We start from the raw sequence: 26,698 nt of genomic DNA on the forward strand, positions 1-26,698 counted from the left end.
CCAGGTTTCCCTCCTAGCATACCAGTGAGCATCAGGAGTCAGCCGACCAATGTTCATTCATTTCTCACCACAAAACAGCACCTAGGGAAAGTGCAACTCACACTCTATCCTTAACACAGCCCCTAGGTAGAAGGGAATGGCAGAGTTAGGATCAGAAAAAATTCCAAAGTCCAGAAGCTATATTTCTGCTGAATAAAGTATTGCCTGTGAGTGAAATGAAGATTTCCCTCTTCTCCTCTACAATGCTAAGTGGGTCACTTCCTTTCTCTTTAGCACAGTTTCCTTTTCTCTTTGGTACAGACACTAACTTCTGCCAGAACTAAGCTTCGATCAGATAAAAAGCATTAAAGCTTACAGAGCTCAGAGAGATGCTTGATGAGAGCTCTGAGACAAAAATCCAAGCTAATCACCTTAACAAAGCAGTAATACTGCTTGGATTTGAGCAATGGGTTGCAGTTTCTGTGCCGCCCACATGCATCTTAAGTTGAGAGAACTAAATGCAGCATCAGAAGGGACATTGGGTCACCAAGTTCACTAAAACAGATTCCTACAACCCCTTCCAAAGTCATATCAAGAACTGCCTTCTGAATGTTACTTTTGCCCTCCCCAAGGGAGAAGCTGCTTCTGCTTTTGTCCTAGAGTATTTAGAGCCATTTCAGGTCTGAATCTCTAGAATACCCGGTCTCCAGAATCCCTGAATCTGAACAAAAATTATACCAAGACTGCTTAGATTTACAGGCCAGAGATCATACTCAACTTTGCAATAATGAGACCGTCTCACACTGATGTACCTCCACTTCGGCACCTTGGATTTATAATGCAGTTATTCATGAATATATGAAAAGTATACAGATACTACTTAAGCTGACAGACATTATTCTTTGCTTGCATAAGAAAGATAACAGACAAACATTAAAAAAAGCAATTCTCAAATGCGCATCTATGCTTTAGTTTCTTCATCAGTTTGAAATGTTCTTTGAGCCAAGGTATCTGGAATTTTGTAGTACTACATATTCTGCTTATGAAAAAGCATAATTTTCTTTGCTATATAAATTCAGTTGTTCTCATCTTGGCTAATATTCTAGCTAAATAGGCCTCCTGCTAGGAAAACATATGCTGTTACTCTCCACACTTCACAGCTTTAAATTAATTTCATGTCTACTCAATCTTTCTTGCTTGGAAGGTCAATACCAAATCATAGAAACATTAGCATTTTCACATCTTCATTCTGAATGTGGCAATTCACCGTTACCCATCTTACCTCTTCATGTAGCTGCAGCAACAGGCTTTTTCCCAAGGTGAAAACCCCGCTTCCTGGAATTATCAACATCCAAGAGGCACAAAAGCCCAAGTATCAAAACAGGTATAAAAATAGCAGGATATTGCACTTCATAGAAGTAGCTAAAATAAAAGGGGCAAAAATGACCAGTCAATATGTACACAGACCCAAGAAACAACTCTACAGCAAAAAGCAAGGTCTACAATAGTACCTGGATCACAAGGGACCCCAACCAGACACATATATGGTTGGAACATAACTAAAGGTAGGAACTGATGGCCCTGTGCTAGGCTGAAATGAGGCTCCTTGTCCCAGGAGCAGAAGGGATGGGGGAGACCTCAGCTGAGGCTGATAGTGGCCATTAAAGCCTATTAGTGCATTGACGGCCCTGACAAATTAGCTCCTCCTTAAAAGCTCCAGATTTAAAGCCTAGTTAATGGTAATGATTCTGATACCTTGTATGGGATCACTGCTGCTGACAGAAGAATCCCATGTGTGGATGAAATTAATGCCTTTGGAGACCTAGAATTAAGAAGAATCCCATGTGTGGATGAAATTAATGCCTTTGGAGACCCAGAATTAATCTTTTTGTCTAATCTTCCAGCATGTCTCAAGTTGTCTACATATTCCTCTATGTCAGTGTAACTGACTAGGTCTTTTCTAGATTTTCTACAACCTGGGGAAGTACAAAAATAGTAGACACATATTTTCTATCCAACCAGGAGTCAGAAGGCTACTTTGTCCCTTGCAGTTTAATGGGCAAATTGAAAGATCTCACTGTTCTGCAATTCTGTCCATCACAAGAAGTTTGAGAAAATACCTATGGGCTTGGAAATGGTATTTGAATCACCCTTTTCACTACTGTTGAGTTCTGTAAGGAACAAATCCAGGTAGCATTGACAGTGCAGCCTTGTTGCAGGGACTGTGAGGGTTCATCACAGGTGACAAAGTCCAAGGGTGCAGTAGTGATGCCCTTGAGAGCCTTGCATAATTTTGACAGCAGCAGCCAGAAGCTGTCATTAAGCACAGGTTTCTGACTGTAGAGATGACCCTACTGGAGAGATGGGGCAACACCCCGGGGAGTACAATAATTACAGGGCAGTTGAGAGGGAAAGGGAAATCTGGGTCTGGGGAGACATCACCAGCAGAGCAGTGCTACCTCTTAAATGTGTTTGTTTTCTTTTCCATTCAATAGCCAGAAATAGTTCCCAGAACCTGAACCATCAAGCAGTAACTAGACAAATAAAAATGTTTTATGGGAGCTAAAAGGAGTACTAGTGCCCCAGTTGTTCTCAACTTTTTCACAGGCTGTGCAAAAGTAAGTCTGTGTCTGGCTTGCTCAAAGCATTTTCTCTCCTCTCAGGCAGTAATTTCTGAGGAAATAGTTGGGCTGAAATACTTAATTCTCCCAGTTGCCCATCATTATGTCTAAAACTGCTTTACTGACAAGACTGGACATCCTGGTGAACTGAATAGGTTGAACAGTTTGAACCTGTGAGGTTACACTCTTTTTGTCCCCAGATCATCCATCAGCTGCATCCAGCCTTGGCAGAATCCTGTTTCTACAGCTAGAATGGCTGATTCTTGAGCCATTGCCCTGTGGACTGAGACAGCAACTTTCTCCTCTAGAGCAGCTCTCTAGAGGAGACTGTCACGCCTCATGGTGCCAGTCATTTTCCTTACATATATAGAAAAGAGTCTTTAGCCAGTGCCATTTCTGCTCAACTGCCATGTTAGTTTGTTTCTTCTCAGGCCAAAGAAGGCAGGACATGCACTGTGGGAGAGATGGCATGATCCAGGCACCTGAGACAGGAATGGTCACTTTACAGACTGTGAAGGAAGGCCTGGGGATGACACATGGTGCAACACCTTAGCTGTGACAGCCTCTTCTACAAAGGGACCACGCAACTTTTGTCACACTGACAATGGGGTTAACCCACCTGGAACTACCCCATCCTTTTTTTAAGTGATACATAAACCTCCCCAACTTCCTTTTCTCTCATTTGGTGAGGGCTTCTGGTTTTACCTTTCTAATTACCTCTTGCCCTGCCCCTACATTTTCTACCTTATCACTCAGTTTTTCAGCACAGGTTCTGAAATTGTGTTACAACTCCATCAGCCATAGTAGTTAGAGGATATGTAGGCAGATTGAGAAGCATTTTAACAGGCATGAACTTGGATACAGGACTGAGACCTTTCCCTCTGAAGCTTGTAGCAATACATGACATAGGAGCTCCTTTTGATTTAAAGGAATTGCACAGTTCAGGAGAAAAAAAAAAAACCAACAAAAAACCAACCAAAACTACAAACCAGTTAGTGTGGCAGAAGACCAAGCTACCTCTTTCTTAAACACCTATAGTCAACCTATACCTATAGTTTCCTATAGTCAATCATCACCCCCAGTCATTTTCCACCGGAAAGAAAGGTGGACAGTGACACAAAAATGATGAGCCTCTGAAAGTGAGCTAGCAACCAGAAAAACTGTAGGGGCTTGTAGATGTCACCAGGCAAGAGTGAGGGCAGCTTGTCCTGATGGATTGCTTGTAATTAGCCATACTAAAGACCATAATCTTGAATGGTTTGATCTGCTCAGGGGATAAACTGAACCTGTATGCTCACACAGTTAATTTCTTTATGCACTGGGATTTAAGATCCTCATTTACCTGTAAGACTTCTTAATCCCATGCAAACAAATGGCAATAGAGCAGGAAGACTGACACTTGAATAGTCACTGAGCTCCCACTGGGCTGGAGTTAACACATGACACTGACCTCTCTTGAGGAAATCCCACTCATCCAGGTATAAGGCAGGAGGCCTTATTTCCTATGTCTGTTTCAAACCTGGTACCAGCTCTACAGCTTTTTGCTGTTTTCCTCACTACTTTCACAGCCCTCTCCACCATTGCTCTGGCAGGCTGTGACTCAGACTGGACAGTCCTCTTCCACACTTGGAAAGCACACACCAGGGAAAGCGGCCAGTCTCCTTGGTATTTTGAGCCACCAGTGAGAAGGTTGTGAGGAAAGTGAAACTAAATGCTGTGGTGAACGAAAGCAGCTAGGCCTCTCCAGAGGTGGGCAGCCCCATGGAGTATGGGTACTTGCCAGGCCAAAGCCCTCAGCCAGGAGACTAGTGCTCTCAGCAGGCCCTGCAAGCAACATTGGTGAGGCAGGGTTAATGACTGCTGCCAAGTACCTGGGGTTAGCATGCTAAAGGCATCTCCTTATAGGAGCTGCAGTCCCCAGAGCTGTCCTCAAAGACGCAACTGCCCCAAGGCGCCTTTCTCCAGGCAGACCTGGAGTCATAGATGACCACCATGTCTTCTGTTTTCTCAGCCTACGGAGCTTCTTGCTCCATGGGCAGAGGTGCAGGTGCTTAGGACTTGGTCCCTTGTATCCCCCACGGCAGGGATCTTCACTCCCAGCGGACCCCTCGGGTGGAGCTATGTCGAGGTGGGACTGCTTCCCACAGCGGTGCTCACTGGGCCGCACTGCAGCCGCGGCCTGAAGCTGACAAGGCTGTCGCGCTGCCTGGCGGCGACAGGAGGAGAGAGAAGGGGAGGCGGGGCGGGTTCTATCCACCGAGGTCGCCCCGCCTCCCCTTCTCTCTCCTTTCCCTGCCGGGTCGGCCTTGGTGGGTAAAATGGTTCGGCGGAGCGTGGGCCGGGTGCTCCGGGTGCTGCTGCCCGCCCGGGCCGCGCCGCTCATGCCCCGGGGACAGGCCGCCTGCTACGGGTAAAAACCACAGCACCTCCTTCCTTCCTTCCTTCCTTCCTTCCTTCCTTCCTTCCTTTCGCGGCTCCCTCGTCCCTCGCTTGGGGAAGGCGGTATTTGACAGGCCCGGGTGGTGTCACTGCGGTGTGTATGCGAACAGCATTTTAGCAGAGGGGGGTGTACAATAGATTGGGGGGGGGGGGGGTGGGTGACAAAATGGTGGCTCTGAGGTGCTTGCTTCTGCTTTCCCTTGTGCTGCAAGGAGCTGTGCTTAACAAGCTCCGCTACCCCTTCTTGTCGCTGCCTGTCACTCTCCCCTCCTCGAGCCCATTTCCCCCTGCAGCGCTGCCATCCTAAGGCGTTTCTTGGACGTCTCCGAGGTTGCGAAAAGAATGCGCATACGTAATGCATATAATACTGCTTATTCTGCAAATCATATTGAGGAAGTCAGACGTAACACCATGTGTTTTCCCCCACCGCCGTCCACCACACAGATAAAAACTAGGCTGCATGGTAGCACAGCTGGAACAGAAAGGTAGTTCCCAGATTAAGCTGCGCTTCACCTCATACTCTGTACAAAGGCAAGGCGCAGTACAAGGGCTGCCTCTGCATCTGTGCTGTAAACACAGGCAGTATATCCAGTGCTTCTCAAGAGCTATAAAAATTAACATTACTAATTCAGTTACAACAGAGTGAGGGGGGGATCATTTTGTTTTGTTTTAACATGTTTTCTGATTATGCCAACCAATGGGAAATGCAGTCTTTATGAAAACTTGACAGAAGTGATCATGCTAATGAGCTTACTGAAGTGATTTCATACTCACAGAAACTTGGTGTATTGAAGACCAAATCTGCCTTAGGTGTAGCCACTTCCAGTACAGTTTCTCAGCACTTAAAACCCCAACACATTTGTTCTTAGTCCAGAAAGTACTGAAGATACTCTATGTGAAATGCCTGGACTGGACTTCACACTAAGGCACAATCCTAGAATAAAAAAACATCACAAGCTCAGCAAAATTCTCAAGCATCTGATGTTACTAATTAATCCTAAAAAAATGCAGAACTGTATAAAAAAAATCTAGCATCTGAATCAGGAAAGCAGAATATACATGCCTTGTTTGTTGAAACTGCATGTTGGTAACTTTTTAAAAAAGGTAGCAAGATGGTGATTATTTCTGTTTTGTTAGGAATTTGAAATGGTTTTGGCAATTATTTATCTGAAGAAAAAAAATCACATATTTCTGTAAAATTTAGCAAGAGCGAGGTGCTTATTTGCTGTGGTGAGAACTATGATAAAATAAAGTGTTGAAATGAATGATAAAACAAAAGACTCATAGGTTGGTTTGGATTGGAAGGGACCTTAAAGATCATCCAGTTCCAAGCCCCCCGCAATGGGCAGGGACACCTTCCATTAGACCAGGTTGCTCAAAGCCCTGTCCAGCGTGACCTTGAACACTGCCAAGGATGGGGCAGCCACAGCTTCCCTAGGCAGTCTGCTCCAGTAACTCACCACAAGGTGAACACCATTTGTTTCAGAAGCTATAGAATCATAGAATAGTTAGGGTTGGAAAGGACCTTAAGATCATCTAGTTCCAACCCCTCTGCCATGGGCAGGGACACCTCACACTAAACTATCTCATCCAAGGCTCTGTCCAACCTGGCCTTGAACACTGCCAGGGATGGAGCATTCACAGTTTCCCTGGGCAACCCATTCCAGTGCCTCACCACTCTAACAGTAGAGAATTTCTTCCTTATATCCAATCTAAACTTCTCCTGTTTAAGTTTTAACCCGTTACCCCTTGTCCTGTCACTACAGTCCCTAATGAAGAGTCCCTCCCCAGCATCCCTATAGGCCCCCTTCAGATACTGGAAGGCTGTTATGAGATCTCAACACAGCCTTCTCCTGGCTGAACAGCCCCAACTTTCTCAGCCTATCTTCATACGGGAGGTGCTCCAATCCCCTGATCATCCTCACGGCCCTCCTCTGGACTTGTTCCAGCATTTCCATGTCCTTTTTATGTTGAGGACACCAGAATTGCACACAATACTTCAAGTGAGGTCTGACGAGAGCAGAGTAGAGGGGCAGGATCACCTCCTTCGACCTGCTGGTCATGTTCCTTTTGATGCAGCCCAGATTACAGTTGGCTTTCTGGGCTGTAAGTGCACACTGAAGCCAGCTCATGTTAAGTTTCTCATCAACCAACACCCCCAAGGACACCCCCAAGTCCTCTGCAGGTCTGCTCTGAATCTCTTCCCCATGCTGTGACAGAATGAGGTTGCTCCTCTCTATTTTTTTCAATATGTTCCTGTGGCTGTGTAAAGCTGTTTTTATAGGTCTGTTTGTTGCACAATCAAGATTTTTTTTTCTCCCCTTTAAGTAATATAACTACATTTGTGAAACCCAAGCAGAGTGGTCACAACTGAGTACTTCTCTGCTCCTGGTAACTTATTTAGTCTTCTGTGCACCCATGAAAGGTAAGTGGGCCATTTAAATCTCACTTTGTTGTTGTTAATACCTAGAAAAAGTAATTATTCTGTGTTCCTTGAAGGACCATGTAGTAATGAGAATTAACTCATTATGCTTTCCTGTTTCTCTCCCCTTCCCCCATCCCTAGTACCTCAATAACATCTGCCAAAGTCCAAGTGAATGGAGTCCACCTACATTATCAGCAGACTGGAGAAGGAAGCCATGCAGTTCTTCTGCTTCCCGGAATGCTAGGTCTGGAGATTTTGTCTTATCTTTGTAGAGCGAATACCTCCTTCGCCATCCAGTCTCAGACTAGAATGCACAAAACTATTTTGTAATATGTTCAATACCTGATTATGGAGCATTGTCATTAAAAAAAATTCTACACATGCAATATATAGGAAAAGGTGGTGTTATTGCAGTCAGTTTACAGTTTTTAAAGAGTCCATTTATCTCACCAGGCACCTTTTATACAATGTCTTGATTTGTGTAGCAGTCACTTGTACTTCTGGATTTAACTGTGCAAAGGGGGTGTCCAGCACAGGTGGCAAATAGCTAAAATACACAAGGTGCAGAATAACAGGGGAGGAAATCAGGTCAGCTATATTTGTTACACAGACTGAATTATGTATTCCTTTTTAGAAACTAGGTGCATTCCAATTCAGTTAATAGACATAATGCAGCACTTGCAGTTTATTATCATAGTGAAAGAGGCACAGCTGAAACTGACTTTTTGCTTAAAAATGTATTTTCATGTTTTAATTATTCAGGGCAACATCATTAAGATTCTCGATGCCTTTTTGAGATGGACAACAGGTTCTGCTAAGTCGTATCTGTCCATTGAGATCACTGCTTTCGATAACAACCTTTTAAAATTAACAGAGGCACTTTTTTCTGGTTTTCTGCAGTTCTAAAGAACCAATCAGACTTACTAACTATTCGTGGCAGGCTGTCAATAGAACCATGCTCAGACTTGGGTTTATACTTAACTGCATTGCTGGATCAAGATGGTAGAATGTCAGGAACTGAAGAGCAAGAAACATTTGTTGTTCTTGGCAGCAACATTTCCGAGTCTTCATGAAATGTTTCTTTCTTTCAAAGATTTCTCAAGCACAGGGTGGAAGGAAGTTAATGGGGTGCATTAATAGTAATACATTTTAACCTCTTCATTTTAAATAGCTTTTTTAAACTGATAATTCTGTTGCCAATGCTAATTCTTTAAATACTAATAGTGTATTTCTTCAGTTGCAAGTAATGTTATTAGGTGCACATTGCTATTATGCAGTTAACACTATTACAAACAGTAATAGTTAGGCTTAGTATCTTTACCATTATTCAGTTTATGGTGTAATGGTCTTGCAGATTGAGGGTGAGCTTTACATTCTGATTGTCACATACTTCCCCCTTTGTACTGAGTTTTCAATATTATTTTCTACTGTTTACAGTATTAACAGACTAATAAGTATATTGACAACAAAATAAGTGCTTTTAGGTCAACAGAGCTAACTAGTCTCTAGACTGTGTGTAAGCTACATTAAAACAAAAGTGATGTCTCTCTTTCTAGATAGAAAAACACCTAAGAAAACACAACATTCTGATCTACTCTCGGCCTTGTGTTTTAAGTTACAGAATATAGCATAACAAGCATGTGCATGCTAGTGCAGAGATTCATACAAAGCCTATGTAAAAATACGTGATTAATAGTAAGATTGCATTGGTATTTTTCAAACAACCTGATATTTTGCTTCTGACTTGCTATTAATTGGTGTTGCAAGAGATTGTGCCAGCCTTATAGGCAGCTCACACAGCATTCTGTACACAGCCTCTTTCATCATTTAGACCAATTGATGGTGAGGAGGAGGTATCCAAGGACATTTCTCCAAGTATACAAATCCTAAATGCCCTTAAAAGGCCTTTTTAATGTGATAATGGATAACCAATGTGATGTTTTATTTACATCATTCTAATCAAGTGGCATGTGATACTGTTACCACATGTCCATAATGCAAGTAAGAAATTGCAGTCTTACCTTCTTCATGCTAAGCTATCATTCAAAGATAACTTAGTGCAGTAGACTAGAGTATGTTATTTTTTCAGTTCTTTCAAGGTCTGAGCCATCAATAAAAGGAAGTGTTCTGCATCAGAAAATTGGCTGTATTTGGCTTAATTTGGTAACATACATATTAGAAAATAAAAAGTTAGTTTTATGCTTTTGTGTCAACACTGTCCCATTAGGCAGCAAAGCATTTGAAGCTCAGCTTTAAGCACCAGTATTCTCGTGGGAGTGTCTATTGAATAAGAACAACTGTCTCACACAGTGCTTTTTCACTTACAAATTTGTTGCTAGTCAGTATATTCTTCCACTGTCAGTTTCATCTGTGCTGTCCAGGTAAACAGCAATGACCATTGTGCTACTGCATTAAATCTGTTAAAGATAAATCCCTATCCAGGTAACTCAGTTTTAGATTCTGTATTAAAGCATCTTCGTAGATCCTAGTTTTTTGTCAGCTTACATACCTACCTGAAATTATTTGCTCTATGCATACTACAGATAGTTCTAAAGATTTTTATTATGGTACTTCCTGTCTGAGATTTGCAGTGGTTACTATTAGAGGTACAGTATACTTCAGCTGATAGATAACCTTTCTGAGAATTAAGATACAAGTTTTTGCAGGTTTTCATTTAGAGTATGTCTACCATGTATTATGGTGGTTACTATAATGGAAAAAATTATGATGTTTCAGGGAGTGGTCAGACTGATTTTGGACCACAGCTTAAGTCCATGAATAAGCAACTTTTCACAATTGTTGCTTGGGATCCTCGAGGATATGGACAGTCCATTCCACCATCTCGAGACTTTCCTCCAGATTTCTTTGAGAGGGATGCAAAAGATGCTGTGGATCTTATGCAGGTAAATATATTCTCAAATTTTATTATTTTATATGTATATATATATTTGTTTTTTAAAGCTATTTTCTTTAGAGGAGAAGAGTACTGTTAAGCTGGTTGTTTCTAACAAAGTTGTGCAAAAGAGCACACAAATGAAGGCTTAAAACTGAGCAGATGCACACTATTCTAGAAATATTTTCTTCTTCCTTCTCTTCTGCAATACACATAGAGGTTCAGCAGTGGGAATTAATTATAAAAGAATACATTTTTATTCCAAGACCTGTCGTAAGAGGTTCACAGCCAAGAACCATGTAAGTTTAGGTAAAGTGTGTATAAAAAACAAAGTCTATGCTAAGTGGTTTAACTGAAGGGATTACAATAGTGAAAGGCTTTTAGAAAAATTTCTAGCTGATAGAATCTTGGCATTTTGCCTTGGGCAGCCCATTTCGAGAGACATTTTATTCTAAACATTAACTTGACGCTTTGCATTTTACAGCACATTACCAAAATAACTTTTGTGGGAAATAAAGGGCTCCTGTGACCGTACCACACCTTAGTAATTGATACAGCCATTGTGATTAGAAAGGATATGACCCAAAGCTATTATTACTTCCCTATCTTGCAGAATTCTTTATTTCAAATCTCTGTGTTTCTCTGTTCCTCTTTTATTATTATTATGTAAGTGCCGACACTATTTTCTGGTTTAGTTTTAACTAATATTTTGGCTTTGTTACATTAAGCTATACAGTCTTTTTGGAGTTAAGCAAGTTGTCAGACCATTAAAATTCCAGAAACATGAGACAAGATTCAGACAGTCCAACTGTATTTCTGTAATAAGCAGTAACCCTGCAGAAACCCATCTGAAACTGGAAATGCAGCCTTCCTGGAGTATTCCATGTAGTGAAACAAAGTAAGTCTGACAGCAGACTCGGGATAAAGACACAGTTTTGCCCTCTAACCATAAATGCAATCTCTCTGAACCCTAATGCACCAATTTCTTCTGCTACAGTAACAAAGAAAATAACAATGCTGTCATGGATAGGTGACAACTTTCAGTCTAAACGGTTGTAACCCCCTTTCCTGCCTCTGTTCAAATACTAATAAATGCAAAATAGAAAACAGAGCTGTGCCCAAAGAGAATGTAAGCATGTAGCTTCCAGTTAAACAGGACAACAGCCTACCAATCTCTAAAGCTGCCTAAACAAATAAGACATAGCATCCTGCTTTTTTGAAGATGTTTATTGATATAAGCATATAATAACAAATTATTAAAATCTTCCCAAGCATGGGTAACTTGCTTCTATTTTAGCATAACATGAAGGATAGCACAAATCTCAAGGAATCATCCCAATTAGGATTTGGAGAATAAAACAAAGTCATAACTCCATCAAAGGGCTTATAACAGTGTATGGTTTAGATACATTATCTGACCTACACTTAGCAAAAATCCCATCCGCATAGGTGAGCCTTCAGAAACTTTGTTCTAGGCTTCTTCAGAGTCTGGTGCTTCTGCTCTAGGAGTGAATCCTGCAAGGTTTCTGTGAAGTAACAGAAAGCTGAAATTTTCCAGAGTATTCAGCAGTTTGATGCATATGGTATATGATGCTCTGTATCAGTGTATGCATTTGTGAGGGAGTTTGGATGAAATAAAAGGAGTATAACGCAAATAAGTCCGCTTCACTCCACTCCAAATGTCTAATGCTAGCAAAGGCCAATACCATTAAACCAATTATTATGGAAATAATTAGTGTTGATATTTAAGAAGTTCTTACTCTTCAGACCTACCATCCTAGTGAAAGGATGAACTTGGACTTCTTAAAGTTTTGGTAGACCAACTGCAACCCTTACTTGCAATATATTTCCTGTGATCTAATGAAAGCACACAGTGCAGAGCACTGTTATAGAATCATAGAATAGTTAGGGTTGGAAAGGACCTTAAGATCATCTAGTTCCAACCTCCCTGCCATGGGCAGGGACACCTCACACTAAACCATCTCACCCAAGGCTTCATCCAATCTGGCCTTGAACACTGCCAGGGATGGAGCATTCACAACATCCCTGGGCAACCCATTCCAGTACCTCACCACCCTCACAGTACAGAATTTCTTCCTTATATCCAGTCTAAACCTCTCCTGTTTAAGTTTTAACCCATTACCCCTTGTCCTGTCACTACAGTCCCTAATGAAGAGTCCCTCACCAGCATCCCTATAGGCCCCCTTCAGATACTGGAATGCTTCTATGAGATCTCCACGCGGCCTTCTCTTTTCCAGGCTGAACAGCCCCAACTTTCTCAGCCTGTCTTCATACAGGAGGTGCTCCAGTCCCCTGATCATCCTCACGGCCCTCCTCTAGACTTATTCCAACAGTTCCATGTCCTTTCTATGTTGAGGACACCAGAACTGCACACAATACTTCAAGTGAGGTCTGACGAGAGCAGAGTAGAGGGACAGGATCACCTCCTTTGACCTGCTGGTCACGCTTCTTGTGATGCAGCCTAGGATACGGTTGGCTTTCTGGGCTGCAAGCTCACACTGCAGCCAGCTCATGTTAATTTTCCCTTCAACCAACACCCCCAAGTCCTTCTCTGCAGGGCTGCTCTGAATTTCCTTTGTGCCCAACCTGTAGCTGTGCCTGGGATTGCTCCAACCCAGGTGTAGGACCTTGCACTTGCCAATCTCATGAAGTTTAACCATGACATCAGCCCATCTCACAAGCGTGTCGAGGTCCCTCTGTCGTATTGCAACTCACCATTGTAAGGTACTTGTCACAGCACACGTGATCGCTTGATTGCATTTCACATAGGTCTGAATGGAGGATGTGATTTCAAAAAGAGATTTTGCTCACTTAGAGGGGAAAGCCAGCACAAAATCACCCACAGGTTGAGCTGTACAACCAGCTGTCTGGTTGTTGCCAGTGTTAGGTAGAGGCCTGTACTGTAAGGACCTCCAGATCAAAGCAAGCAAACACGCATACCATATCTGACACATCTATTACACCACAGTTTGTTTTTTTTGAAAGCTGCAAAGGATAAATTAAATTCCTCCTTCTGGAAAGGCATCCTGAGAACCCAAAGAATATGTCAAGATAATGCCTAGTAAACAAGAGAAATACTAGAGGCAAATGTATTTCAGCTGAAGCACTGGCAAAAACCCTGGTGTGAAGAACAAGAGTTTTAATCAGCTATTCCACCCATTAGCCAGCACAGAGATCCATAAATTGCTCTTGGTGGTAGGGGAACGGTAGCAGCAACAGCAAATACTTCAGCTTTACAAGCACTGCTGCCAACTCCTGAAACTTGCCTAGACACCAGTAACCCTTCAGCAGCATGGTAGTGAATGGGGGTCACAAAGTCTACTTTTTCAACTGCTAAAAATCAAGTTTCTATTTTCTTGCTGTCAGCTCATACATTACGTATCCTTTTCTTTCCCCTACCATATTTCTTTTCTGTTCAGTAATTACAGCTTAGCAGAGTGAAACCTAATATTGCACGATGCTACAGTAAACCTAATACCAAGAAAGAAGCCAAAACCAGAAAAGCCTTGTAGTGATAAAAGTTTGCTAGGTATCAAGCTGACTGGCAAGGTTATACCCCATTTGAGTGTTGAGTTTACAAGCAGACTAGAATCTCCTTTTTCTCTCTTTGTAGTTGTTTCTCTCATTGCCTTCATTTTTATTTTCTTCTGTCCAAAAGAAAAAAATAAAACCAGGCCTGGACTTATGACAGCAAAACACCAAGCACCAACACAACTCATCCAATTCACTTGCTTTTTTCTTCCTCTGAAAGTATATCCCCCTTAATCACATCTAAAAAGCTGTAATTTCTGAAACCCCCACCCAAACTAACAAAACTTTTGTGTTTGTTTGCAAGTGTTCACAAGCTGAGGCTTCTATATACAAAACTGCAAATATTGCTTAACCATTGAGCATCACCCCTGCACAACCTTCAGATGCATTTGCTCCCAAGTGCCTTTACCTTCCTCACTAAGCCCACTGAATGTCACACACACAAAATCCTTTCTTGAGTCCCCAGCTGGTCCTCCCTACCACAGATTGCAGTACATGAGGAAACAAGTTTCAAATTCTAGTGGAAAGCATTGTACAAGTCAGAATGAATTAAGGTCTTGCTTGTCATATTTTTTGCCCTAAGTCTTCCTTTCTGAGGAGGAAGGATTTCATTATTAATGTTTTGAATTGCAATTCAGCATGAAGTAACTGCTAAAACGTACACTTAAAGGCTTCAGAAAATGTGAACTGGGGACTAAAATTTGATACAATCCTGTAGCAAATATTTTAACTTTTTTTTTGTTGCGGTTGTTACAGAACAGACTGATAAATTAATAGGTACAATAAATCAATCTTAAACTTGTCTTTTTCTTAAATTCATCTGGGTCTTAGATTACCTACGATCCCACACTGTGATAGTCTTTGCCTACTTTATATTAAGAGAATCTACAGATTCTTGATACCATCAGGCTCTCTGAAAATGTCTTTACTTTTGGTTATAAATAGATATTTCTTTATTTCAAGACACCTTTTTTAAATGCAGCAAGAATCTAATATGGCTACTGCATGTTTCTGTAACTAGTTGTGGAAAATTGGAAAGGCAGGTATAGTTTCTTGTTTTTTAAATATTTTACCTTTTCATAAGTATTTTTGTGTAGCAGGAAGCATATTTGTTCTGATGATGAAAGCTAACTATAGATTAGCTATGTAGTATTATGTCTAAATCTGTACAGTTAATTTTCAAGAATTATTTGATACTTGCTTGTAAAACCAGCTGATGATTTGCATATAATTTTCTTATACAAATCAAGGCATTGAAATTTAAGAAGTTCTCTTTGCTGGGATGGAGTGATGGTGGAATTACAGCACTCATTGCAGCTGCAAAGTATCCAACTCTTATCCACAAGCTGGTTGTCTGGGGAGCAAATGTCAGCGTTACTCAAGAGGATGTGAGAATTTATAATGGTATGTACAAACTGAATTTCGTACCCTGAATAAACTGTTTTCATTTCTTCTTGACCTAAGAATCTTAGTCATGTAATAACTAAGTGGCTACAGAGTTGAGGACACAACAAAAACTAAAGGAACGGGACACAAAATTCACTAAGTTACTAAGTATAGGGATAGATAAAAATGTTAATGAGAAACTCCCTAACAATTACTCTAGTGGTAATATAATAGAATTTGTAACAAGTCTTTCCTAACTTACACCACTGAAAAAGCATAATAGCTTATCAGTAGTTTTCAGCAAATTGAATTTTTACTGCTGTAACAAATTCCTAAAATTAAATACCTAATAATATTACTGACCCTAAGCTTAATTTCTTTTCTCACATCTTGCACAACCTTCAAACAAGGTCCTCAGAAAGTCACTGGGCTAGCACATAACAGCTTTTGCCTCTAGGGCCTATATAATACAAGAGCAGTAAGAAAACAAGCTCATAACTTACCATTTGAGTTCAGGAAGCAAATGAATCATTCAAAATGTCCCAGGATGCTTTTCTAATTTGCATTCCTTCAAAGTTAATTATTGTGGTTACAAAACATTTCCAAAGTAAAAAAACATGGGATTTCTGATGCTTGTTCCACTTATATGAAATAGACTACTTGTCACTCTAAAAGAAAATAGCAAAAACTGCTAGTGAACTCCTTTTGCAATTAGAAATTAAGAGTTAACTATTTGTTAACTATTTGTTAACTTGTCATGCTCTCAACAAATGTCACCTAGTATAGTTTCATATTAGCGATTGGAGTTTGATTTATACTAGTTGTGAAAGCTAGCTGGCTGGCTTCAACAGATTACAAGTGTAAATACGTACTGCACAAGTATACTTACCTATACTAAAGCACTTTCAGTGGTAGTAGTATACTTTTTAGTTCAATAAGTTATTTTTAGTTCTGTAAAAGTGCTGCTTTATTTCTTTAGATGCTTTTATATTTATATAATTATAAAATGCATGTCAGTTAGTATTAGACAATAGGCTAAAATGTAAAAAACAAAACCAAAACAAACCAAACAATCACACCCCCCTCCAAGCAAACAAAAATGAGAAATAGAAAAAGAAGTCTTACTTTACAGGGAGCACCCACAGCAGTGCTGACTTTTGGCCTCTTCATGGACTGTTGTTTCCAGTATCTCTCTCTGTGTGATGGTGTTCAGAGACTATCAGCACAAACCTTCTATAGCTGGCCCATCAGTGCAACTCAGTTGCATATCAGAGAAAGTTATTTGTTTGGTAGCCTGTGTCCTTTCAATTTTGGCTTCCCCAACCCCTCCCCTTTTTAAATTAAGGCTAGCCACAAAGATAAAACTGCAGTTTCTAGAAGGTGAACAGCTGTTCAGTAACAGATTGCCTGGGGTGAGCAAACTCATTTCCGATCAGATGCTGTTATAAAACACTTCCAGTCACTGCTACCTTGCTCATTTGGCTGAGCAAGTTGTGTTTGTTAATTAACACGTCACTCCTTTCTTCTTTTAATTCCCATTTGAAACTAATTAAAAGCTCATGTAGTGGCATATATTGCTGCTTGACAACCTAGTACTCAGGTCTCTTTCATGTTCTCTGCTATGCCAATATTATTTTGAGCTTTATCAATAGAAACTTGTACAGCTGAAATATAGTTCAGTGAAAGTCACCCTTGTGGGTATCTGGTTTGTGAGCAGTACTGAACTTCTGAGGGGTAAAGTTTGGTAAATCTGATAAATAAATACCTAGAATGTAAGATTATTTGTACAGCTTTAGCCAGCCTGCCATGAGTCACAGGACTCTACTGAGTTGCTTGTTTTCCTGTAAGACTATGGCAAATGTACCATGATGTCAGCCTGCTGGAATGTGTTAGTAAAAGTTTTCTTCCTCTGAATATCTGAATACCGGTAGAAGCCATGGAAGAACTTCTATCCATGAGCCAAAGAAAAAGGCTGAAGGTTATAAAAAGGAATTGCCAGCTCTGGCACACTGTTGTAAAACAGACCCGATCTTATATGAAAGTACCTCCTTAATCTCGTCTTCTGCAAGCCTTTCAAAAAGAAACATCGGATGTTCTAGGATTGAGTCCTTTGATTATTGGGCATAAGTTTTTTTTCTGTTGTTCCTTGTAACGTTGTAATAACACGAGGCTCTTCTGCAACTCAGAAATATTCCATCAGAGATCATAAAACTACTTTTTTATACCCTTTTTGTACTATGAACTATTCAAAATCATTCAGTACAGTTTCTAGTTTAAAATACACATCTGTAATTTAGTTTACTCATATCAATATTGGGTTATACCTTCTTGCTGGGAAGGACTTAACATATTTCAATGTTATTTTATGCAGGCATCAGAGATGTTTCAAAATGGAGTGAAAAGGTCAAGAAACCACTGGAAGAGCTGTATGGGCATAAGTACTTTGCAAAAACCTGTGAGGCTTGGGTAGATGGAATATCTCGCTTTGCTGAAAATTCAGATGGTAAGGTTTTTGCAATGTTAAACTGAAGCAATTATAGTAGTGGCCAGTTCTGGATGAAAAAACTAACGGTACTCCTAGCAGCCAGCAAAAGAAGGACTCTGAGTATGGCATTAAAAGCTGACTCACACTCATAAATAAAGCAGTTATTTTGTAGATTGTTCACAGAAGCAGCAAGGTACAGGGGGAAAACACATTCATGGGAAGCATTAGCTGATGAGTCTCTCATCTTGTTCCACCATAAAACAACATTATTAAATCATTGCTTTTGTACAGACTGAACAGGAGGGATTCTGCTCAAGCTTTTTTCTCCTCTCTCAGTGTCAAAGGATTAGATCTTAGTGACAATGTTAAGCTATCCCCAAAGACAGATGTGTTCACTCCAGTTTCTGCAAACAGGAGCTGAAGCACAATTTCAAACGTAGGGTATAAAAGTTAAAAAGAAGGAAGTTCAGATTTGGGGAACTCAAAATTAACAGAACAATTTCAAAACCCAATATTTATACAACTTAGGTGTTTAAAAATAAAAATTAAAAAAGAGTAGTTAAACTAGACAATTATTATATGTTTATATTTGAAGATTTCTACAATTACTCTACATAGACTTTTGCAGCCAAGGATATCATGAATAGTTACCTACAGTTCTGTTTTAATTCAGAGGAAAATTGCTTTTGATTTCGCCTAAAGCAAAAATACGTAATGTACCCAATACATAAAACAAGGAGCCTGTAATTGTCTTATACACATTTTCCCTTAGCTCTCAGAATGAAAGACAGGAGGTGACATACGCTAACAGCAAGTACTACAAAGAAAACATTCCTTTGATTCTTTTTTTTCCAGAAAGTTTTGTGTGGGATCAGCAATATGGTATTAGGATTTCTCCCAGTAGAGTGATGTAACAAATTAGGATCGGGTTTTATCTTACCCTTTCTAGAATATATCTCCTTAAAACTAGTTTATTATTAAGTCCAAAGCCCAGGCTGGTGAAACTCTGGCTGTGATATCTTTCTACTGCCTGCACATACTTCAGGCACTTTGAGATGGAGGTGACTGTGAAAAACAAGCCACCTGCAAGCATGTAACAAAAACCTGAATTACCTAGATGCTATAACTGGGTCAGATATTGGGAGAAGTCTATAGCATTTGCTAAAAAGACAAGTGATTATCAGGCTACATGTTCTTTTCCAGACATAGCTTGGGAAGGGCAACTTCAGACTACAAGCAAGCCTTCCTGGAATTAAAGACATGCTGCACAAAAGGTGCAGATGTGGCAAATACAAGAAAAAGGGTTAGTAAAGCGCACCAGAGAGAAAAGGAGGACAGCAAAGCCTTTGTTGGTCAAAACTTCAACTCGAGTTCTTTTTGAGAAATAGGCTATTTGCCCTAGAGGGGAGAGCTTTCAGTGTGAAACGCCGTAAGAGATGAACTTTTAGAAGGTGCTACACTTAGTAAAACTAAGTTGCATAAAGCTGCAAAATTCAAGATTCTTCTTGCTTTTCTGTGGTTTTGGAGTAATCTAGTGGTTATAGTACAAAACAGTTTCAGGACTGGAAACTAGAAATAATAGTTTGACTGCCAACTCTGTCCTTGGGTAAATAACCTAAACTTATTTGTTACATGTTCTGAAAAATAGTCAACATTTGTGCAGATGTTTTAGAAGTGTGGGTGAAATGTTCTGAATTAAAATATTTAACCAGGAGAACTGCAAGACTATATAAATAACCAAACAATTGGGAAAATTGTGGAACAGTATATGACTTTAGAGCTAAGGGAAGTGTAGCATATATGAGCATTAACTGTAACCTGTTGGTAGCTGCAAGGAGACAACTACAAATAGCACAATGTTAACTCAAAGATAAATGTAACATAAAACTCATTGAGTCTGTTTTGGCCAAAGATTCTCTTGTGAGAGCATGGGAAGTGAGGCAATTTGGGAACTAGGTTACTAAGGAATGAGGAAAAAAGAAAGGAAAATAGAAGTCTTTAAGAACATAAGTTACTTCTCGTGAGATTAAAGAAAGCCTTAAATTGAAGTTCTGTGAAGTGAATGGGCAGGGAGAATAATCTTTTAATAGTTTTAGTACAATTTGTATTAAATGGTTATTCATTGCAGACAGCAAGGGGTCTAAAAGATAGCATAGCATGAATACAACCTAAGGTAATTTGTTGGTAAAAGTAGCAAAGGTTGTAACCTGATAACCAATGTAACAAAATGTAGCATTAACATGAAGGCAGTGGGACTCTTAAGGCTGAAAAGAACAAAGCCAGGAGAGAGATGCATGTATTTGCTTTGAACAGCCAAAGAGAGCCTGGGGGGAATGTGGGAGAGTACTGCTTCATTCTATCTAGCTGTTTGTACTGGCATCCATTAATGAAACGATTTCCAGTGAAGTAACATTTTGGAGAAAGAAACATTAATTATAGTCCTGATCACGTAGTTCTATAAATTCACTGCGTGATATCCACAAAGAGGGGCAATATAGCTAGAACCTAGTGGAGTTCACAGTCCTTTACAGAAGCAGTTTCAGCCTTTTGTCCTATTTTAAAACAAAGCATAATTTTCATTTATTTTCTCCTTAGGTAATATCTGCCAGGAGTTGCTGCCAGATATTAAATGTCCCACATTTATAATTCATGGTGAGAAAGACTGTTTGGTTCCACAACCTCATGCAGAATACATTCATAAGCACGTCAAAGGCTCCCGGTAAGTTATATGATAGTTATAAACCATTGTTGCAGAAATGAAGTGGTTCAAACTCATGGTGTAAAACAAAATAAAGTATTTGAACAAGTTGTCTCTGCTATAAACAGAGCTATTCTAAACTTCCCTATAAAGTTACAATGCAAAGAATGTAGCTGGACTTTTCTTACAATATAGAAAGTATAATATTTGAATAAGCTCCTTCTTAAAGGCCTCCAGGAGAAATCAAGCAAGAACCTTTTCCTCTTGCCACTTCACATGCAGAACCAGTCCCTAGTATTTACTGAAAAAAAGCAAATTTCTTCTGTTTCTGTTAGGGACCGTTGCATTCCTTTTGCTGCAAGAAACCTTTCTGTCCCTATCAGCAGGCAAATGAACTTAAACAATATGAATGGAGAGAGACTCCCAGTTATTAGAGGGAAGCACAGAACACTGATGTTGATGTGAACAACCACCTCAAAAGCTGTTTTTTTCCCAATGTCCCAGGAATTTTCAGTGAAAAAATGAGTTATATGTTTATCTCTAAGTCAGCCCCACTGCTCATAAAAATGCATTATGCCACAGGGAAGATGAGAACAAGAGATCTTTCTGGCAATCACATACAGGTGTTTTATGGCATGTCTGCTAGTTAATTACTCCCACATGCCCTTATCAGAGCTCCTATAATCCTGTTACGTCTCACTGAGCTCTGAAATGCTCCAGAGGCTAAGGCAAGTCAAAAAAAAAGCAGGCAATGATCTAATAGCTTCTATTTGGAAGACAAGCCAAGGAGAAAACTGGTAGAAGTTGGTATCCAATAAAATGTAAATTGATTCTTTGTGCTGAAGTGTTCCCCTCTGTATTTTTCAGAAATCAGACTAATTGTGTTCTCAGAAATTAATACTTGCGTACAGGGTCCCATTCTCTTGTTGCACTGGAAATGGCATGTTCTATTATAAAGCAGAAGGGAAGCCTTAAATTTAGCATATTTTCATTAACACGTGCTTTTACCATGAAAAAAGAAAGCAAGCTTTTCTTGCTTTTATTTGTATCTAGCAGTAAAGTAGAAAAAGCTTCTGACGTTATACTGCTAAACATTGCTTGTTTCTCTCATGGTGAGAGTGGGCCATGATTCTGTATTTGCATGGCTAGAGTTGAATAACATTGCAGTGGCTTAACAGCAGTAGCAAATAGCATATTAATAGCAGTAGCAAATAGCTATACGTTTGTGCACCTCCATGCTGCTTGGTCTTTGAAGAAAAGGACAATGTAGCTCAGATAAGAAGTACTAGAAGAGCTGGACATGTTCACACACTATAAGACAACACAAAACTGGTCACCACCAACAGGGGAGATTTAGGTTAGGTATAATTAAATTCTTTACTATGAGGACAGTGAGGCACTGGAAGAGGCTGCCCATAAAAATGGGAAGTGTTCCTTTCCTGCCAGTGTTCAAAGCCAGGCTGGATGGAGCTTTGAGCAGCCTGGTTTAAAAGGGTGAGGAATCCCTGCCCATGGCAGAGGTTTGGAACTAGATGATCTTGAGGTTCTTTGCAACCCAAACCATTTTATGATCCTATGAAAAGAAGAAAGATACCCCTTGTTGTAGTGGGGCTTAGATGACATGAAGACAACACAGCAAAGTATCAGTAAAATGGCTTTAGCTTTGTTGAAATTGCTTAGTATGCAGCAAGATCAAATAATTTGGTTCCCACACACGTGAAGAAATGGTAGAGGTACATACCTGCTGTGTAAAGTTTTTCCCAGATGGGAAGCAATGGCAAGTAGCATTTCTGCATGTCACACTCGTATCAGTATTACAAAGATTTAGCCTTCTTCACAGATAGCTGTAACAAAAGTTTAGAAACAAGAAATCCTGACTTCCCTTTTTACTCTGATGGCTGAATGTGTTAGTTTTAGATTGGTTTGGGGTTTTCTTTTGCAGACATATTACACAAAGTTCAAATGCTAACTAAGTTTCTGTGGTGACATGAAATCTAAATTTCTGTACTGCATTCACTGCCCAGCATAACCCCTCTTCTCCGAAAGAGAAAAGGGAACTCGGGGTACTTCACATACCTTTTGAAGATGCATCCTGCTCATGTAACTTTTGGAATCTTCTTTGCTGACCTTCAGAAAGGTTCCTAGAAACTGGGTCTAGGACACAAAAATTGGTTTTAAGCTTAGTTTATCCTCCCCAGAGTGGGAAGAGTAGTACGTACTTCTTGCTTCAACTGTTGCTGTGATCCTGAACCACATACAGACAATACTTCAGAGTTACTTCAGTTCTGTACTTGGGTAACCAAGAGCAAGGAAAAGGCAACAAATACTATAATTACCTATGCTCACAGAATAAAACATGTATTCAGTGTCTGATTTTCTCTTTTAAGGCTGCTTCTGATGCCAGAAGGAAAGCATAATCTACACCTGCGTTTTGCAGAGGACTTCAATAGACAGGTGGAAGACTTCCTACGCTGACCAGAGTAGGAGACAACTTGGAGGTGTTTCTTTTTGCTTTCTTTGGGAATTCTAGTAGGCTTTCAATTTTCATTCAAGTTATGGGAAGGTTTGAATCCTGTAATTAAAAAAATGTGAAATATATTTGCATGAAAATCATAATTTTGATAATATGTAAGCCATCGATCAGAGTGCACCACTGTGCTGCAAGATTTTACATGTTTTTAAACTTACTTATGTTAAGAAAGACAGAACACATTATCTAGAATACATGCCTTTATGTGCTGTCAACATTAAAGGGCAAAAACATTGTAATAACTGGGATTCAGAGTTGTTACATTGAGAAATTTGTCAAAGTTACAAGAGCTGAGAGGATAACTGGGCATACTGTTTCTAGAGAGCATGCTTCACCACCCCTATCAGAAAGAAGTCGCTCAGTACACATGACTGCCTTACAGAAGTTTGTTGAATACTATGGGACTTAAGCCTCATCCTCCTCTCCCTCCTCTTCAAATTCCCCCTGCTCATCAGCAGTGGCATCCTGGTACTGCTGATATTCAGAGACCAGGTCATTCATGTTGCTCTCTGCCTCTGTGAACTCCATCTCATCCATGCCCTCACCAGTGTACCAGTGCAAGAAAGCTTTGCGCCGGAACATGGCCGTGAACTGCTCCGAGATCCTCTTGAAGAGCTCCTGGATAGCCGTGCTGTTGCCAATGAAGGTGGCAGACATCTTGAGGCCACGCGGGGGGATGTCGCAGACGGCCGTCTTCACGTTGTTGGGGATCCACTCCACAAAGTAGCTGCTGTTCTTGTTCTGCACGTTGAGCATCTGCTCGTCCACCTCCTTCATGGACATGCGGCCGCGGAAGATGGCGGCCACGGTCAGGTAGCGGCCGTGGCGCGGGTCGCAGGCGGCCATCATGTTCTTGGAGTCGAACATCTGCTGGGTGAGCTCGGGCACGGTCAGGGCTCTGTACTGCTGGCTGCCGCGGCTGGTGAGCGGCGCGAAGCCCGGCATGAAGAAGTGCAGCCGCGGGAAAGGCACCATGTTGACCGCCAGCTTGCGCAGGTCGGCGTTCAGCTGGCCGGGGAAGCGAAGGCAGGTGGTCACGCCGCTCATGGTGGCCGACACCAGGTGGTTGAGGTCCCCGTACGTCGGGGTGGTCAGCTTCAGGGTGCGGAAGCAGATGTCGTACAGGGCCTCGTTGTCGATGCAGTAGGTCTCGTCCGTGTTCTCCACCAGCTGGTGCACAGAGAGGGTGGCATTGTAGGGCTCCACCACCGTGTCCGACACCTTGGGAGAGGGCATGACGCTGAAGGTGTTCATGATGCGGTCGGGGTACTCCTCACGGATCTTGCTGATGAGCAGGGTGCCCATCCCAGAGCCCGTGCCGCCGCCCAGCGAGTGGGTCAGCTGGAAGCCCTGCAGGCAGTCGCAGCTCTCCGACTCCTTCCTCACCACATCCAGGACAGAGTCCACCAGCTCAGCGCCTTCTGTGTAGTGCCCCTTGGCCCAGTTGTTGCCAGCCCCGCTCTGACCTGCGGGGCACACCAAAAGCAAGGTGCCCTGTTGTTAGGGCCCCAGGCAAGAACAGAGATGATGCCACCTCTCCTGCCCCACAGCCTGCACCCCTCACCTCCATCCCCATCGTGCTACTGGCATTCAGGTCCCCCAGGGTCACCTGCATGCTTGCTCTGACTCTTTTCTGTGCACAGAGCTCCCAGTCTGGGGCTCCTCCATCCCACACTCACTCACCAAAGACAAAGTTGTCAGGCCGGAAGATCTGTCCAAAGGGGCCGGAGCGCACAGAGTCCATTGTGCCAGGCTCCAGGTCCACCAGGATGGCACGGGGGACGTATTTGTTACCTGCAGGAGGAACCAGCACCAGCATGAGCCCTTCAGTTGGCAGCCAGTGTCACAGGACCCCTGCTGTGCTCCATTCCACCTCCCCGCATTTCAGTGGAGACACACTGTCTAGATCAAGACTACTTACTGCGTTATCAGAGCCATTCTGAGAACAAAGCTCTCTTAGAGGAGTCACTGGCAGCTGACAGCTTTTTCAGGGATTTTTCCAGCCTTAGTGAGCTGGCATGCCTGCCCCATTTATTTAAAGGCATCTGATGAAGCAGACATACTTACCAGCAGCTTCATTGTAGTAGACATTGATCCTTTCCAGCTGCAGGTCGCTGTCCCCGTGATAGCTGCCTGTGGGATCAATGCCATGCTCATCGCTGATGACCTCCCAGAACTAGAAATATTTGGAGAACAGCAGTTGTTAACCACAGCTGGCCAGTGCCAATCACACGCACCAGCACAGTCTGTACATGCCATTTCCTGACCGCTCCCTTGCATAGCAGAGCAGCTGCCCTGGAGGAAGGTGAGGTAGCACAGAAGGCCTTTCCTGACCACAGCAGCTGAAGGCAGGCAGGCAGCTGAGCACCAACATGTGAGGTAATTCTTTATTGCTTATATCCAAAGGATGACAATGCCCAGGTACCTCAGTTTTCTTCCATTGTCTAGCAGGGGCATAAGGCACTCCAGGCATTACAAGAAGATGACAGCACCTGTAACACCCTCGGTGAGGGGGCTCTCCGTGGCACTGAAACACCTCTTGCTCCCTCAGCCACCCGCACCAGTGAGGCGGGGAAGAAAGGAAGGCAGCAGGTCGGATGCCACTGCTGCTCGCGGGAAAGCGGGGCGGGCAGCGGCGGACGGGAGCCAGGGCACAGCCCAGCCGGCGCCCAGCACAGAGGAGGGTCAGGCTGCCGGGGCGGGGGCAGGAGCCGCGATGCTTCATCAAGCCCCGAGCTACCCTCCTTCTGGGGGAAGGGGCAGCGTGTGACTCCGGGACCCCACAGTCCCACACCGGGAACCGCCCCCCGCTCCGGCCCGTACCTTGGCGCCGATCTGGTTTCCGCACTGCCCGGCCTGGATGTGCACGATCTCACGCATGGTGCCGGTGTCCGCCGCTGCTCCGCGCTCACACCGCACTCCAACAGCTCCCGCACCCTCCACTGCGGAGGCCGCGCCCCGCGCCCCCCATTAAATCGGGCGCCGCGCCCCGCCCCGCCGGTGACTTCATGCGGTGGAGCCAATGGGCGCACGGGGTCGGGGCGGTACTGGGGTGCTGTGTCCCGCAGCGGGGGGCTCCGTGCGGGTGCAGGGATGGCGGTGCGCTCCTGCACCCTCCGCAGTTAAGAGGGCGGCTGGCGTGGGTCGCTGGAGGGGGTTCGCTCATCCTCAGCCGGTGGGAGGGTGAGAGGCCGGAGCGGCACACGGCGTGGTGCGTGTCGGGCCGAAAAGGTGGAAAATAAACCCCAAAACTCCAACCCCCCGAGCTCCTCTTTGTGCACCTGTTGGGAGTTCATCCCATTACGTTCTTTGCCTCTGCTGTACTACAGCAGCAAAGCATGTGCTGCTGTGTTTTATCACCCGTGAAACCTGTGTTTCTAACTCGGGCCTCCTTAATCATGTTTTGGTATATTTTAAGCCCAAGAATCATCTCTCCATATCTCAGACACCTGCCGACAGCCTGGGTGGCTGCCATAGACCCCACAGCCGTGCTCAAGCAGCACAGCCCTGCTTCAGATAGTGCTGCCAAACCTGTATGTGTAGAGCTCTGACCTCAGGAACGCAGAAGGCTGCCATGAAACTTCATGCTGTTACTAAAGAATGGCTTTTTCTGGGAGTGATCTGGTTGTGATAGGAGTTGGAACACACATAGGAATGGGAAAAGTGCAGGTCAAGGGAGGACATTCTCCC

General features: G+C 42.5%; 2 protein-coding genes across 2 annotated transcripts; one reads left to right on the top strand and one right to left on the bottom strand.

Moving 5' to 3' along the window:
* The first annotated feature begins 4,872 nt into the window (after positions 1–4,872).
* BPHL (biphenyl hydrolase like) lies at positions 4,873–23,250 on the top strand. The gene is made up of 7 exons (XM_005149989.4): positions 4,873–5,010; positions 7,605–7,708; positions 10,201–10,367; positions 15,160–15,313; positions 17,667–17,798; positions 20,376–20,499; positions 22,866–23,250. The coding sequence occupies exons 1-7, from the start codon at positions 4,919–4,921 to the stop codon at positions 22,951–22,953; spliced, it is 861 nt and encodes a 286-aa protein (XP_005150046.3). The 5' UTR covers positions 4,873–4,918; the 3' UTR covers positions 22,954–23,250.
* Positions 23,191–25,948, bottom strand: LOC101870778 (tubulin beta-1 chain). The gene is made up of 4 exons (XM_005149920.3): positions 25,832–25,948; positions 25,076–25,184; positions 24,692–24,802; positions 23,191–24,474 (listed from the first exon to the last, which is right to left on the bottom strand). The coding sequence occupies exons 1-4, from the start codon at positions 25,886–25,888 to the stop codon at positions 23,414–23,416; spliced, it is 1,338 nt and encodes a 445-aa protein (XP_005149977.1). The 5' UTR covers positions 25,889–25,948; the 3' UTR covers positions 23,191–23,413.
* Positions 25,949–26,698: the final 750 nt, after the last annotated feature.

This window comes from Melopsittacus undulatus, chromosome 1 (genome assembly GCF_012275295.1).
Source record: "Melopsittacus undulatus isolate bMelUnd1 chromosome 1, bMelUnd1.mat.Z, whole genome shotgun sequence".
NCBI classification, from domain to species: Eukaryota; Metazoa; Chordata; class Aves; order Psittaciformes; family Psittaculidae; genus Melopsittacus; species Melopsittacus undulatus.

Excerpts from the sequence above, each read along its gene's own strand:
- LOC101870778 (XM_005149920.3), bottom strand. The coding sequence starts at position 25,888 with ATGCGTGAGATCGTGCACATCCAGGCCGGGCAGTGCGGAAACCAGATC. Across the intron at positions 25,185-25,831 it reads GAAACCAGATCGGCGCCAAG|TTCTGGGAGGTCATCAGCGA; the intron begins GTACGGGCCGGA and ends AAATATTTCTAG. Across the intron at positions 24,803-25,075 it reads CTACTACAATGAAGCTGCTG|GTAACAAATACGTCCCCCGT; the intron begins GTAAGTATGTCT and ends TTCCTCCTGCAG.
- BPHL (XM_005149989.4), top strand. The coding sequence starts at position 4,919 with ATGGTTCGGCGGAGCGTGGGCCGGGTGCTCCGGGTGCTGCTGCCCGCC. Across the intron at positions 10,368-15,159 it reads ATGCTGTGGATCTTATGCAG|GCATTGAAATTTAAGAAGTT; the intron begins GTAAATATATTC and ends ATACAAATCAAG. Across the intron at positions 20,500-22,865 it reads AAGCACGTCAAAGGCTCCCG|GCTGCTTCTGATGCCAGAAG; the intron begins GTAAGTTATATG and ends TTCTCTTTTAAG.